At 55.3% G+C, this 14,490-nt stretch overlaps 6 protein-coding genes across 6 annotated transcripts; 3 read left to right on the top strand and 3 right to left on the bottom strand.

The window, feature by feature from the left end:
* Positions 1-391: 391 nt before the first annotated feature.
* On the bottom strand, positions 392-2,428 carry PUNSTDRAFT_97401 (amine oxidase; the record flags this gene model as incomplete). The annotated part of the gene is made up of 8 exons (XM_007380110.1): positions 392-575; positions 629-746; positions 799-1,037; positions 1,089-1,115; positions 1,175-1,525; positions 1,582-2,129; positions 2,183-2,235; positions 2,290-2,428. 8 exons carry the CDS (start codon positions 2,426-2,428, stop codon positions 392-394), a joined length of 1,659 nt encoding a protein of 552 aa, XP_007380172.1.
* A 1,014-nt stretch (positions 2,429-3,442) lies between these two features.
* Positions 3,443-5,775, bottom strand: PUNSTDRAFT_118377 (glycoside hydrolase; the record flags this gene model as incomplete). The annotated part of the gene is made up of 4 exons (XM_007380109.1): positions 5,227-5,775; positions 4,891-5,166; positions 4,254-4,838; positions 3,443-3,460 (listed from the first exon to the last, which is right to left on the bottom strand). The coding sequence occupies exons 1-4, from the start codon at positions 5,716-5,718 to the stop codon at positions 3,443-3,445; spliced, it is 1,371 nt and encodes a 456-aa protein (XP_007380171.1). The 5' UTR covers positions 5,719-5,775.
* Positions 5,776-6,494: 719 nt separating this feature from the next.
* PUNSTDRAFT_49904 (V-type ATPase) lies at positions 6,495-8,284 on the top strand. The gene is made up of 9 exons (XM_007380108.1): positions 6,495-6,636; positions 6,697-6,709; positions 6,772-6,854; positions 6,910-6,985; positions 7,037-7,152; positions 7,206-7,291; positions 7,344-7,824; positions 7,890-7,979; positions 8,046-8,284. Exons 1-7 carry the CDS (start codon positions 6,574-6,576, stop codon positions 7,396-7,398), a joined length of 492 nt encoding a protein of 163 aa, XP_007380170.1. The 5' UTR covers positions 6,495-6,573; the 3' UTR covers positions 7,399-7,824; positions 7,890-7,979; positions 8,046-8,284.
* Positions 8,285-8,371: 87 nt separating this feature from the next.
* Positions 8,372-9,100, top strand: PUNSTDRAFT_111035 (ribosomal protein L6; the record flags this gene model as incomplete). The annotated part of the gene is made up of 2 exons (XM_007380107.1): positions 8,372-8,992; positions 9,047-9,100. The coding sequence occupies 2 exons, from the start codon at positions 8,372-8,374 to the stop codon at positions 9,098-9,100; spliced, it is 675 nt and encodes a 224-aa protein (XP_007380169.1).
* A 163-nt stretch (positions 9,101-9,263) lies between these two features.
* On the bottom strand, positions 9,264-10,824 carry PUNSTDRAFT_111034 (nucleic acid-binding protein; the record flags this gene model as incomplete). Its single annotated transcript, XM_007380106.1, has 7 exons — positions 9,264-9,388; positions 9,439-9,498; positions 9,552-9,654; positions 9,710-9,766; positions 9,820-9,921; positions 9,989-10,582; positions 10,642-10,824. 7 exons carry the CDS (start codon positions 10,822-10,824, stop codon positions 9,264-9,266), a joined length of 1,224 nt encoding a protein of 407 aa, XP_007380168.1.
* Positions 10,825-11,085: 261 nt separating this feature from the next.
* Positions 11,086-13,953, top strand: PUNSTDRAFT_118372 (Clavaminate synthase-like protein). Its single transcript, XM_007380105.1, has 12 exons — positions 11,086-11,163; positions 11,220-11,440; positions 11,498-11,616; positions 11,673-11,758; positions 11,823-11,963; positions 12,016-12,033; positions 12,089-12,180; positions 12,237-12,320; positions 12,373-12,445; positions 12,502-12,507; positions 12,558-12,702; positions 12,759-13,953. Exons 1-12 carry the CDS (start codon positions 11,120-11,122, stop codon positions 12,798-12,800), a joined length of 1,071 nt encoding a protein of 356 aa, XP_007380167.1. The 5' UTR covers positions 11,086-11,119; the 3' UTR covers positions 12,801-13,953.
* Positions 13,954-14,490: the final 537 nt, after the last annotated feature.

Here is a 14,490-nt window from a genome sequence, read left to right as displayed (position 1 = left end):
GTGATAGGAGTAGCCTTACAATTGCCAATGAATACAGCATGGCGCTGTGTAGCCAAGTTCACATCTGTTCGCCGAAAGACCAAGGTCGCTTGGGCGGCTTGGCAAAGAAAAACTCCGTATCTGAACGAGCCTCCAGTCTCGGCGGTTCTAGTGAGCCGAAGCCGACGCACCGCTCCGACGCAGATGTTAAGCTGAGTATATGCAATGTAGTGATAACTACAGATTCCGATCTAGGTAAAATTTTACCGTACAGGGAATGTCATTAAAGGCAAAGGAGCAATGCGACTACATGGTCTCAATTCAAAGCTGCGACTTCTTGTCATCACAAAGACGTGTTGCGAAGGTTCGAGGGCCTGGCGCGTACGTCGAAGACCAGACCAGAACTTGCGTGCTAGGCCCTCACGCCCGAGCGCGCAAGACCCAGCTTGATCTGATTCTTGGTCTTCTGTTCGTCCCAATACTCGGACGAGCCCCACTGCTCATGGAACGAGTCTCTGATGCTTTGCGGGTAGTTGTAGGTGATCAAAAACTGCTCGATCGAGTTCCACGCGCTATCGAGCGCTCCAGCAACCCATCTATAAGATGTTGTTTATTGACAGAGCCGGGAGTTCTAACGGCAGACACGTACGCATGACAGGCGCTGGTCGCTTCTCCAGCGAAGTACAGTTGGCCCTGGGCAGCAGGCTGGGTCAGCTCGGTGTACGTCTTGTTGCTAAATTGCTGAGGGCCGAAGAACGCGAAGCCACCTGTATGAGACTGCTTTAGCGCTTGCTGAAGCGCATTGACGTGACTGCGAACCTTGGGTTGCGGGGTTATGCAACCAATTGAAGGCGTAGGAGTCGACGACCAAGCCTTCGAGTTCTTTAACGTCGATTCCGTGAATCGTAGCCAGGTCTTTCAAGACCAAGGACCGGAGAAGCGGGCTCATTTTGCCATTCTCTATGAGCGCACCGAGACGTTCGGCATCTTGCGTCCAGCAGTAACTCGCAATGAGGGTGGCCGACTTTGTGCCCGACTCCGGATAGGACGGGTACACTCTGTCGGTATTCGGTAAATGCAACAATCTCAACCGCGTTCGTTTTACGTACACGGTGCGCACTGGTAGGTCAGTATAACTGCGAAAGATGACCTCAACGTGCATCCCGTTGCTGAAATCACAGGGAATGATGCCTACCTCTGTCCACCAACGATACCCAGCGGCTCCCACCAGTTCTTCGAGAACTGTATCCCAACCTTGATGGCGGGACCATACTGCAACTCGCGAATCGCGCTGTATTGCGCGTAGTTCTCGTTGATCCCGCATCCGGTGAGGTCGATGAGGTTCAATGTTGAGACTGGTGTCGTGCATATCACGGCGCCGAAGTCCTGCTGGGCGGTCCAGGTACCTTGGCTGCTCTCGACGTGAAGACCAGAGGCCGGATCGTCCGGATTGATATAGGAGACGGAGGTCACGCGCGTGTTGAACTGGATTCGCTTAACGTCGATCTGCTCCTTCATGGCGTGCGGCAGCTGCGACGACCCCTTGCTGTGAGCGAGCGTGTCATTAGTCCACATGTTGTGAGGCTGTCTAAGAGGACGTACTCCAGGCAGTAATAGTCTGGCAAGGTTGTAGTATCGGTCCAGCTGAAGGCCAGAGACTCGCACACGGTTTCGACGAGCGCGCGATCATACCAACCCGTTGATTTATCAAAAGCTTCAAAGAGGTCTATGACTTCCGATGGATACCGATCAGGACCGAGGCTCAGATATGAGCGCATCGAATACTGGTCGTAGTTCTGGATGAGCTTCCTCATCGCGGTGTCGATGTCCATCGTGACGAAGTCAGCTTTCAGTCGTTGCATGATTCCATTCAACGCCTGCTGAAGCTCCATGGGTCGGAGCAAGCTCGCATATTGATTTGGAATGTAATGCGGCGTGTAATCATTGATGCGGTATGGATCAGGATTCGCAACCCAGTCATTCGACGATGGAACCAGTCGGACGCCGTTGAAGTAGGAGAAGGTGTTGTCTGCCTTGAAAATGTACTTGATCCACTTCAACCTGTCGGGCGAGGCTTCGTTAATACGATCGACCAAGTCAAAGGTGCGTTTCATGAACGGTGTCTTGGGAAAGCGCATGGCGCCGACGTCCTAGGCAAAAGGGATCAACGAGGCGACCATCATTCACAAAGTGCAGGTTTTACATAGTACTGGTAGCCGTCGCCATTGTTTGGGAAATCGTATGTGTACAGTCGACCTAAAAGGTGGTTTGAGGGACCAGTTTCTAACAAAAGAGAACGGATCGAATCACCTCCAACATCCCCGCTGAGCTCCAGGATCTCATACGGAATGTTGAGAGACTTCAATATCATCGCGGTATAGAGACCCGCTACCCCTGCACCGATGATGCAGACCGGTTTACCGGAGGTGATCGCTGGACCGCCGGACATTGAAGAAGCCTGGCCGGGGACCGAAGCTGGTAGCGCCAGCTTCAAACGATCAATCATCTTGTGCAGATCAAGCCTTTCGAGTTCCTCTTTGTGCTGATTGTGATACAGCTGCATGGAGACGCGGGCACGGCTTGCGAAGACATCAGGGCTGTTCATGTTGGAAGAATGGGGCATTGATGAAGGGGCAGGACAGGCGAGTGAGCCGAAGGTTGCCTGGGTCTTGCTCGTGTTTATGTATGCAGTCGCATCCGCCTCACTTGAATTGACAGGGACATCGTGATCCGTTGAGCGATCACAGGCATGACCTGAGCGCTCCGACCCCATACGTACAGTTGGGGGTAAGAAGCAAAGGCACGCTTCGAGTTTGACAGCTCGAATAAACCCGCAAGATGAGAAGACATCGTGGCGGACACATTACGGTGGATACACTCGGACGTGTCTTGTGTCCGGCATGTTATACGAATATCGGGTCATACGTAGCTCGCCGAGTGACGGATCTTCATATCGTCAGTCCTGGGAACTAAGTCACTATCTTGTCACGACGCCAGCAATAGAGGTTATTCGCAACGCACGGAAAGCCGTTGTCGACTTTGACTACGACTAACGCCGGATGCTTCTTGCCCTCCATCCGCAGCCTTCGAGCACCGCCAAAGGCTTCGGAGACCATCCTACGTTCCTTGTGCTCCACTGTTGTGGAGCCCGTCGAAGGGAGCTGCAGCTAACCCTTCTGCAGAGTTCATAGTTGAAAAGCGACACAATATGCAAATATAGATATAGAAAAAAACACGCCAAAGCGTAGATTATACGCCCATGAGGCTACATGATTTTTTTCGAGGTCAAAGATGATCTACAGCGTACGCTTTTGCTGCTGCAAAGAGTACCAGTTGCTGCATCGGCGAAACGTGCGCCCGACCGCAGCTATCCCGCGGTGATCTTGCCCCGTTGCAGTGCAGCTTCGCATTAATTTCTGTGGAGCCCCGTCTCGCTTGCGTGACTGACTACGAAAGTCAGCCATCAGGCGTTGCGAATAACCTCTAATGTCCAATGAATTACCGTTAATCTCAGGAGGCACCGAGTCTATGACATTCCTCGTGAGCAGCCTGGAGCAGGATCACACAGGCCGCAACGGGGACTCACCCGAGTTGACTGAATACATATGACTTGCGCTTGAAATTCTGCATTGTCTTCCTTGACGATGTGTACACGCGCGTGAAGGCGATATCCGAAGGACTAAGGTCGTTCCCGTCGAACCCGGTCTCAAGGCAAGCGGCATCGAAGAAGCGCCGATGTCGGGTATCCGCGAGCAAGTGTCATCGAACACTGACAGATGTAGAATGAGGATAACCTTGACGCCTTTGCGGAGTACGTGCAATGCCGTAGGATGATTGGAAGCAACGGAGGTTGCAACGCTCCGTGCCTTCCCCATACGTCATAGACCGCACGCGGACAGGCTGTCCGGGTCTCCGGGACAGCGTTAGCAGATATATTACCGGGCACGATCCCTAAAAAGGAACAGCCCTACACTCCGGTGTGGACATCGGGAACGAACCCGATTGGCTATCTTTGAACTGTTCTACCTAAGGGTCAAGGCACCATGCTCCCGTCGCGCAACGGTTTGCGCAACAATTTCAACGTTTGACGGAGGCTAACGATACATTGATTGCAGGTGACACTACTGTGAAGAATAAAGTACATCTAGCGGTACATTGAAACATGGCCATGCCGAATTGTGGTAAGGTAGAAGTCGAAGAAAGTGGTAGGGCAGCCGGGCCCTGCCACTTCAGAAGGAATACTAAGCCCCTCAGTCCTGGCCATTGAATGCCACGAAGGCGTTGTAGTTGTATGTTTGTATATTCTGCTGGAAGGTGTATCCGTCGGGCTTCACGTCGACGACGGTCTGGCCGGCCCTCTGGATCGTGCCGTGCATCCCTCCGCCAACTGTGAGCGGCACGCTCAGCTTGCTCACGCCCGCGGGGACGTCGAAGCTCTTAACACCGCTCCCGTCCGAGCTGGTGTCGAGCGTGACCGTACCCGGCGCGCTCATCATCACCACAGCCCATAGCGTGTCCTGGGTCAGCGCGAAGTTGGACGGCTTGCCGACCGGATCGGGCGCGTCGGCGTTCGCGGGGTGCGTGCGCGCCCACATGTAGAGCTTGTCCTCCGTGATGGCGGGGTAGGAGCCCGTCTTGAAGGCGGTGGAGTAATAGGAGGTCATGTCGAGCCAGCCTGTGTGGTTCAGGCCGTCAACCCAAGCTTGCGAGTTGGGCTGCGCGCCCTCGATCGGGCCGAGATAGTGTGATTCGCCGTAGTCGTTCCAGGTGACGACCTCTGCGAGGGCGATGTTGTCCCGCTCCTTGATGATGTTCTCCCAGCGAGTAGGGTACAGGTGCGAGTCGGCGAGGTAGATGAACTATAAATGTGAGTCAGCTGAATTTTTCGCACAACAGGAGGCATCAACTCACGTTTTTATTGAACGTTTGTGGGCTGTAATGCGTGAAGAACCAGGGGCTCACAGCTGCCATATATGCGCGCTGACCCGAAGCATCAATCGGAGTGGGCATTGTACCTAACGCATTAAGGTGCTGTGTGTCTGTGTCCGTTGCCCCGATGAACTTGGAGAGGACGTTCGTGGCAACGCTCGCCACGCCGCTGACGAGTGATGAGAGCGATGCGCCGACCGAAGACAAGGCAGAGTTCGCGGTGTCATCCGTGAGGCTGATCGGCCAACCGGAGTTGAACTGCATAAAAAACACGTTGTTAGTGTTCCATAGAACGCGAACAGAGGTGAGGCCACATACGTTGAAGTCGCCGTCCATGACATCGGCGTAGGTAGAGAAGGTCGCAGGGTCGACGAAGAAGCTCGGAACAAAGTACACGGCGTTCTGGCCGGTCAGGTCGGGATGCCTCGTGAACTGTGACTTCCACCCATCCGCCACGCTTCCCTGGCCGAACGTGCAGCTCTCTCCCGCGAACGTGCTGGCAAACACCCTCGGCGGATTACCGTACGTCAACTGGTTCGGATGGGTCGCGTAAGTGGTAATGTATTGCCTTAACGTCGCCGCGTCATCCGCAGATGAGCACGGCAAGACGGACATGTCGAAGGAGATGAAGAGTTTGAAGGGTTCGGTGGTGTTGGCCTTTTGGGCTGCCGAGTAGGCGTCGGCGACGTGCCCGGGTTGCCATGAGTCCGAGCCGATGTTGAGAGCGAAGGCATCGATACCGGAGCGAGATGCGAGTTCGATGTCTGCGACCCAGTTGTCGACAGTATACGGGAAGGTGTTGCCCACCATGTGGTGGGCAACGACATATTTGGGAGTGTCGGAGGAGGATGAAGAGGAGACCGCGACGGATGATGAGGGAGTGGGTGATGCTGAAGTAGAGGATGAAGCGACCGGTGTCGTGTCTGTAGACGTCGGTGTCGTGGTCGATGAGGATGGAGAGAGGGAAGACGTTGCGCTAGCGTTAGGGTCTTGTCGTCGAAGGATCGGCAGCGACTGGATGGCGTGCACTGCAGCCAGGATCGTGAGCAACTTCGCAGAGTACATATTAAATTGAGAGAGTGGATGTCAATCAAAGCGTTCAACGCTTGTCGGAGACGCGAAGTGCACTAGGCACGGGCGTAGGGGTAGAGTATCCAAGGGGAGAAGGTGCGGGACCAACGGAGGGTGGATGGGGCCACAGGAGACGTACTTATGCCGGACACAGTACAATAACTTTGTTGACAGCGGGTCATTGTCGTTCGAGCGGCTCCGGAGGTGTCCCCTGGGATCGGCTCAAGCGGAAGGTGGGAACGGGAGCACGCGAAAGAACAATGGAGGCCAGTACAATGAGGTGTCCTATCGTCTTGGGCGCGTGTTCCTTCAGTCTCAGTCTCATGTGCATAAGAAGAGTTGCATGCGTCTTCAGAGGTCCATGGATTTGACCGGGGTTATATCGGTTATTGTGCGGTCGTCGTCGTTCGCGGCAGAGACTTTCCGGCGGCACGCCCAAAAAGGGAATAGCCGACGTCACACCTCTATTGTCACTTGCATCACATTGTGACGCTACGCCCGAGTCGCCGACTGTCACTGCGTGCACGTCCGTTGCGCGTCAACTCCACGCATCGTCAACCGCTGGCCGCCTTCTGACTTTGACGCCATCTCACAATGTCGACAGACGTGTGCCCACCGTTCGCTTCGTTCTTTGGCTTCGCTGGCGTAGCGTCCGCTGTAAGCGTCACCTTGTTATAGACGTAAGGCATAGATGCTGAACCATCGCTGCCAATACAGATGATCTTCAGCAGTGCGTTGCAGCGTTTCCTGACAATACTGCGTGAGCTTACCGCCTGTGTGCGTGCCACTCAGCCATCGGTGCCGCGTTCGGTACTTCGAAAGCAGGCATCGGTATCGCTGGCTTGGGTACTTTCAAGCCAGAACTCATCATGAAGGTTCGTTCTTGTGTTTGCTGCCACTCGCTCGTATGATCTGACGCTTCTACCGAAGTCCCTCATTCCGGTCGTCATGTCCGGTATCATCGCCGTCTACGGGCTTGTCGTGTCTGTTCTAATAGCCGGCTCACGTACGTCAACCTGTTCGTTCTGTGTATCCCTTGGCTCATATAACGGGACAGTGAGCCCCACTGGTGACTACCCTCTCTTCGCCGGCTTCATCCACCTCGGAGCAGGGCTCGCGTGCGGCTTCACGGGTTTGGCAGCAGGATATGCGATAGGTCATGTTGGGGACGCGGTAAGCGCAAATACCATGGAGTACGTTTGCGCTGGCGCTGACGTTCGATGCAGTGTGTGCGCGCATACGTCTACGAATCGAAGATTTTCGTGTCGATGGTGCTCATCCTCATCTTCGCCGAGGTGTTGGGTCTTTACGGGTACGGGCCGCTCACGACTACACCAATGCCTATATCTGATATCAAAATCTAGTCTCATCGTCGCGCTCATCATGAACACTCGGGCTACTGAGGCTACATGTTCGTAAAGATGACAAGGTTGACATGGACTATACTGTATACTGCCGCCCATAATCGAACTGCTTTCCCGATGCTACGGGTCCATAAGGGAGCACCTCTCATCAACGTCTCCTTCTGCCGCCAGCTTTGCATGACTGCGGCACGGGTTCTGGGAGCATATTAGGCAACGCTTGCACAATCTCCTACTGCGCAATCATCGTCGACCCCTCCTATCGTCCTCTTCCGATGAGGACGAGCGCGACCGTCTTCGTGAACGCTTGTGGGCTGGAGATCTGGATCGCGACCTCGAGTCCGACCGCGAGGAGCCGGAACCAGAATCCGACTCTGAGTCCGAGTCCGAACTTGAATCAGAATCAGAGTCAGACGAGCTGCTATGCGAGTCGGAGTCCGAGTCCGAATCTGAGCCGGATGACGATGACGAAGATGAGCGGGACCTGGGTCGGGACGTAAATGGTCAGCTTGTCTTGGGGAGAGAAGAAGTTCAGACTGAAGATCGTACCGTTTCCTTCGCGAAGAGCCCTCTCCTTTGCCCTCTCCTTTCGCCCGGTCTTTCTCCTTAGCTTCCAGGATACGATTAGCCGTCCCCTTCCTGACAAGGTCATGGTGGCGTTAATTTCCGGTCATGATCGCAGGGATGCAGGCACTATATACTCACTTGTTTTTAAACTCCTCTGGAACCTCCACGCTGGGCTTTCCCTCCTTCTTCAGCTTTGCCAAGAGCTTGGGATTCTCAAGCTGTTGCGTTCGGCTGGGCCTCGCCAGATATGGCCTAGTGCTCTTGCACTCAAAGATGTAGTGTCCTGTTCCGAGACATTTCTGGCAGATCGTTGACGACGTAGCGCGGGGTTGCGTGTTGACTGAGCGACGATGAGGTGCGTATTTCGACATGGTGAACGAAGCAGAAGGGCGGTTGACCGGGACCAGCGGCTGTGCACAAAGCCAGTCGCGTCCCGAAATTTAGGCGCCCGTATCCCTTCCAGCATGCTACCGCGGACGCACCGCCAGGCCGTGCAGGCCGCCCACAGGGCCTTCAGCTCCTCCGCGCCGCGAGGGCCGCCCTTCCAGTCTAACATCGGCAAGAAACCCATCCCGCTCCCGCCCTCCATCACCCTCACCCGCCTCCCGGACGAGAACGTGCTCGCCGTCTCCGGGCCCAATGGCACCGCCCGCGTCCCGTGCGAGCCCTTCGTGCGACTAACCCAGCCCGAGGCCCAGGGCGGGCATCCGAAGGTGCTCGAGGTGCGCGTGGACGACCCGAGCGTGAAGCAGCAGCGGACGATGTGGGGCACGACGCGCTCGCTCATCGCGAACGCGGTCACGGGCATGTCCGAGGGATTCTCGGTCCCGCTTTACCTCGTCGGCGTCGGATACAGGGCCGCGTTGGAGGAGGACCCGCGCGGGACGTCCGAGGGCGGGAGCGGCATCCGGCTGAACATGAAAGTCGGTTTTTCGCACTCGGTGTACGTGCCCATACCGCCGCACATCAAGGCGGAGGTGCCGATGCCGACGAAGATCGTGCTGAGCTGCACCGACAAGCAGAAGTTGGGGCTGTTCGCGGCGGAGGTCAAGAAATGGAGACCGCCAGAACCTTATAAGGGAAAGGTACGTCCAAGCTGTCCTGTTGACTGGACATGCAAGCTTACTTATCCGGCGTAGGGTATTTTCCTTGGGAATGAAACGATCCGCATCCGGGCCATCAAGAAGAAGTAGACTATTCCCCTAATACCATTCTTGCACGCTGCTTTTCGTAGAACATTGTCCGCGCTCAGCAACATTTGAGAGATCTGATACACCGGTCGACCGCAACATCGCACGGCAACAGAAGCAAGTCTCTTTGGGGTGCTCTCCAGGATGAGAACACGACTGTATGCATCTACGACAAGGAAGCTCCAACCAGTGTCGGTGCAAGACAGATACCCGCCTGCGTCCTGATGCGATGTATACTCTTCGTTGCAGGGTTTACCCATGCCGCCTCGCGCGTCTCTAGCGTCGTGAAACCTACACAAGCATAAGCATCGGTTATCAGACAGCGAATTATGACGACATGCCTGGTTGGACTGTCTCGAATATTTTCTTCTTGGGGTTCAGCTGCGAAAGCGGGGTGGCGCCTTGTGCAACGTAAGGTCATGCAAAAACGGATTAACAGCGAAGGCAAACGCACCCTCAAACTCGCTGCCCTCGAAGTAAACCCGGTCGCCGGGTTTGCTGCCTGGCGGGGGCTGGATGAGTTCGATCCCAGCTTCTTTGCCATCCTTCGACGTTGCCTGTTCCGGTTCGTTGATTAGTTTTGGTGAGACGGGGGAAAAGTGGACCACGGACGCAAAGCACCATAGCAAAACTCTTGACACCACGCATGTTCGCTGGCTTGAGGTTGCACTGGATGGCGGAGCAGTGAGTGGACTGAGCGAATGATTGGGATGGGTACATACCACGCCGACGAGGTACTTGTCCCGCATCTGCTCGATGGGAATATAGTGTACCAAACCGGAGACGACCGTTCGAGGACCGGTTTCTTCTCCGAAGTCAATTTGCTACAACGTGCCCATTGATGCATGTCATTAACCATCATTTGATGACCCACGGAGGATATAACTTCACCTCAACGTACAAGCCATCCGCGTCAGGGTGCTTCATGATGTCCACGATATGTCCCACCCGCAGATCAATCATACTAGGCACGGGCTCGCCGCTATCTTCAGCAGCAGCCTTCGGCGCCGCAGCTGGTTTCTCTTTCTTTTCTTTCTTCTCCTTCTTCTCCTTCGGCTGCTTTCCCTCGCCCGATCCCGATGCAACGGCAGCCACCGCACCCTGCACGGCTTCCTTCACGGCCTCCGCCCCCTTCTTCGCCTTCTCCTTCACGGCCTTGGCCGATCCACCCTCCTTTACCGGCTCTGGCGCTCCGTCAGCAGCCTTCTTCTTCTTCTCCTTCGGAGGGTCAGCCTTGCGCTCGAGCTTGGGAGCGTTCTCGAGGTCGAACGTGACAAGAGGGAAGGATGAGGCGGACGACGAGGAGCGGACGGCGGGGAGATTTTGAATGTGGTCAAAGTAGCGCGTGAGTGCGGGGTGGGTGTAGTATTGCTCAGGCTGGAGCTGGGAGAACGTCGGATGGAGGAGGGCGTACAGGGCGAGGTCGGCGGCTGTCGGATAGGTCGAGACGAGGTAGGTGAGGGGTGTCAGTGTAGTGTTAAGTTCCTGAGTGCGCAGTACAATATAAGCTCCTGATTAAATGATTGTCTTGCGGGGGGACTTACGTCGAATGACTGGGGCTTGACGAGATCGCCCGCTGCGATTTTCTCAAGCCAAGCAGAGACGTCTGCCTTGTCCTTTTCCGAAATGCCAAAGATAGACGATCCGTCGGCTTTTGCAGCATCAAGAACGAGAACGAGAGATTTCACGTTCTCAGGTAGAGGATTCAAAGAAGCAGGTGCAGCCATGTCTGCAACGCTCGTAGCCAAAGTTCTGCTGCACAACGCGTAGCGTATCGTGTGACGTGGGGAACTAGAAGCAAACAAGTCCCTCGAATTGGAAGCAACTCCGAAAGAGATAGATCTGAAAGGAGTAGGACGTAGACGCCTCGCGAACAAGGTGCAGAGAACGGAAGAAGATCTCTCAAACGATCGATGGAGACTCCTCGAGAGCATGACTCTCCGGTGCTGGTGGCTGTACTCCTCTTCCCCATCTTATCTCTGGCCCCTCGGTTGCGTCAAGCCTGTCGCGGCCTAACTTGCGATGGGGGATATCCACGTTAAACCCGGGACGCTTCCAATAATCAAGTGAGAACGGCGTCGAGATACCCAGACATCTGACTGAAGTCTGCGTTTTGTTGAAGCATAGGCCCCTACCTACACACGGACGACCACCCTGGCCGCCTTTCCGTCGCTGCGCAGCTGCACTCTGCATGTCTCGAATTTGGATTTTTCTACCTTGACCTTGGCTCCTTCATCGAACCCGGTGAGCCTGAGGAGCTGCAAAAGCTTGCCAGGGAGTTTTTTGCGAAGCCTCAGGAGGAGAAGGACAAGATAGGGTTAGCTCACCAGGATGGAGCGAGAGGTGAGTCTACGATAAGCATGTGTGCTTGTATGACCTATACTTACGCCAATTTGATAGGCTATCAACGGCTGAAGGAGAATGTGACGAACGGGAAGGCAGACAACCATGAAGGCATCGATTTCTACCGACCTGTGGACAATCCTGACAAGTCCCGTCCGTTATGGGGAGAAAACCAGGTTCGCACCTGCCCACATCAATATTACGGAGCGTATGAACCTTGCGTGCGTGGTAGTGGCCAGAAGATCCTCCCCAGTTTCGCGAGAAGTTCGAAGCCTGGACAGAAAAGATGAAGAAGTTGGGCGTGGTGGTTATGGAAGCGTTCGTTCATCGTTCTCTTCATGCTTATTGTACAAGGTTCTGAAAAGTCACAATGAAACGTTAGAATGGCAGTGGGCCTTGGCATGACCCACGAAGAATGGGAGCAGCTCAAGTCACAAGTCGACGAGTCGTTCTGGGTGATGCGCGTCATCGGATATCCCCCTCTTCCGAATAACTATGACGGTTTCTCCTGCGGTGCTCATAAGTAAGATTACTCGAAGCTATCTCTCTTCATGTCCCACTTAAGCTGTTTTCAGGGACTACGGATGCCTAACGTCTGTCGCTTCCACCATGTTGTCGTAAAGCTGAGGTGTGCTGAATTGCCCCAAGCTTCTTGTATCAAGACGACACCAAGTCTGCGCTGCAGGTTTGGTTAGAGAACTCGGAGGTTGTAGAGACCGATGCGGAAGGGAATATATCCGGTATCGTCACTCTCCTCTTATAGCTCTTGGCGGCAGCTGAGGCGCCATGCAAACAGGACTACCGAGCGAAGAGCTAGCGGAAGGTGTTTGGATTGACGCAGATCCTATACCAGGCTGCGTTGTGTGCAACATCGGCGAGAGTCAGTTTTTATGCTTCTATCGGATCCCATCTGTTTGACCAAACGCGCTCAGTGTGGGAGGTCTGGACGAATGGATTGTACAAGAGCACATTGCATCGCGTAGTACATAGGGGAGCTAACTACCGGTCAGTAACTCTTTTTTCCGCCTACTCAACCTCGTATTCATCCCCTTTTCTTGCAGAGTCTCGTGAGATCTTCATCTGCTTCTCATCATAGATCGCGGCTCATGTGCCTCAGTATTCCGTTCTTCTTCGAGCCCAATTTCAACGCCGAAGTGAAGCCGCTCGCCGCCGCCCTGCGTATTCAGAGCGCGGATGACGACGCTCACGCGGAGCAGAAAAAGTATGAACCGGTGGTGTATGGTGACTTCCTCTTGAAGAAGGCAAGTATGGCATACCTCTTAAACATGGTCGGCGCGCTGATCACGCAGCTATTCAGGTCGGAAATAACTTCGCAACCGGCAAGGGCAAGTACGATTAGGCGGGGCAAGGGACAACACGTATAGTACTCACGAACAGAGGAAAAGGGAAGGAATAGAAGCTGGTATATATATCTGATGTATCGCGGGACTCTTATGAACGAACCCTGGAGCAACACTGAAGCTGTACGTTTATTGAAAATGTATAACATGATCTGATGTTGGGAACAAGAACTTTTCTGCACGATTGTAGGCCAGTGTACAGCAGTCGAACCAACACAGGAATCAATGGTCGTAACAAAACTGGTTTGAACATTGGTATCCAGATTGTGACTACGCGGACATACTTGTTCGCGGTCCAGCTCTGGGGTATAGGAAGATAGTGAGAAGGATGTGGGCCGGTGCTTATGAGTTCTGAGAGTAAATGGTTCTCCCAGCTCGTTCGCCTCCGAAGTGCGCTCGTCCCCGCTCGTCTTGTACAGGAGGGGTACCCGATGTACGATTCTCCCGGCGCGCCTGCCTTGGGCTGTGTGACGAGCTCGCGTGTGCATGGTGCCTCTCCTGCGAACCGCGCTCCCTCCGCCGCTCGTCCGCATGCATCGGGTGCAGGTGAGACCGTTGCGCGTTCGCGTGCTGCCAAGGCTCCTCCTGCACAAAGTGCGCCGCGATGTAGTGCGGCCCGCCGCTCGTCCAGCGATGGTCGGCCTCGCCCGGGACCGGCGGCGACTGGAGCGGGTGGGGGTGCGCGCCGACCGCCATCGGGGCGAGGGGCAGTTGCAGCGGGGGACCGTCCCAGGGCGCGTGCTGACGCCCGTTCGCGTATGCGTGCCCGTGCGAATGCGAATGCGGAGGGGACAGGGAGGAAGGCCCTCCGTTGGCGTACGGCGCGCCCTCCGGCGAGGTCTGCCGCGTCCGACTGCGGCGCGGGCGCGAGACGCGCGTGGGTCCGTCGACGGACGAGCTGGCGGTCGAGTCGGCGCCGGCACCGCCGTAGCGGCCTTTGGTGTCGCGCGTGCGCGGCTTTTTGTAGGTCGGGTCCCCGTTCGACTTGTTGCTCCTGGTGCGGGACATGCCCTTTGTTTTAATGTTTGGCTGATGCTGGGAGACGCCGGACGCGATGGAGCCGACTACGGGCGTGGACATGACCACTGGCTCCAAGGGGCCTTCTTTCATCTTCTCCGCTCGGCGCTCAAGAGCATCGACGATACTTATGGGTTCGGGGATGGTGTCTGTGGCGTGAATGAGCAATAGTGGCTTGGAACGGTGTGGAATGGGAGACGCGCACCCTTGAGGAACATCAGTTCCTGGTATTGTCGGGTCGCCGCCACTTGGATCGCAAAGGTTAGAGATAAGTGGCGCGAAGCGAGTAGCAGACGCACCCAGGTGATGATATGCTATGTCTGAGCGACCTTCGGCGCCAGCTTGACGATGTCCAGCTTCTGTTAGCTTGCGAAGGAATTCCTCCTGGACATTGATCAATGGACGATTGGAGTCATAGTAATTTGGACACGAACAGCGGCAGCCGACACGAGAAAGAACGCGTCCTTCGACATGGAACCCGCGAGGTCTAAGATGCTCGCATAGTGAGATTTTCATTCGTGAGCGTTGACGTGACGCGCACCCTCCGCGTTCAGGATGCTTTCAAGTCGTTCTTGAGGGATGCTGGTCTGACCGGGCACACGCGGTTGTCGAGCCTGCTTTGAGCGCGACTTTCTGGGGCCATGGGCGGATGCAGACGATCCGACGTCCTCT

The sequence above is a fragment of the Punctularia strigosozonata genome (assembly GCF_000264995.1).
Source record: "Punctularia strigosozonata HHB-11173 SS5 unplaced genomic scaffold PUNSTscaffold_2, whole genome shotgun sequence".
In the NCBI taxonomy this organism is placed as follows: Eukaryota; Fungi; Basidiomycota; class Agaricomycetes; order Corticiales; family Punctulariaceae; genus Punctularia; species Punctularia strigosozonata.
This window is presented reverse-complemented; position numbering and strand designations above follow the sequence as displayed.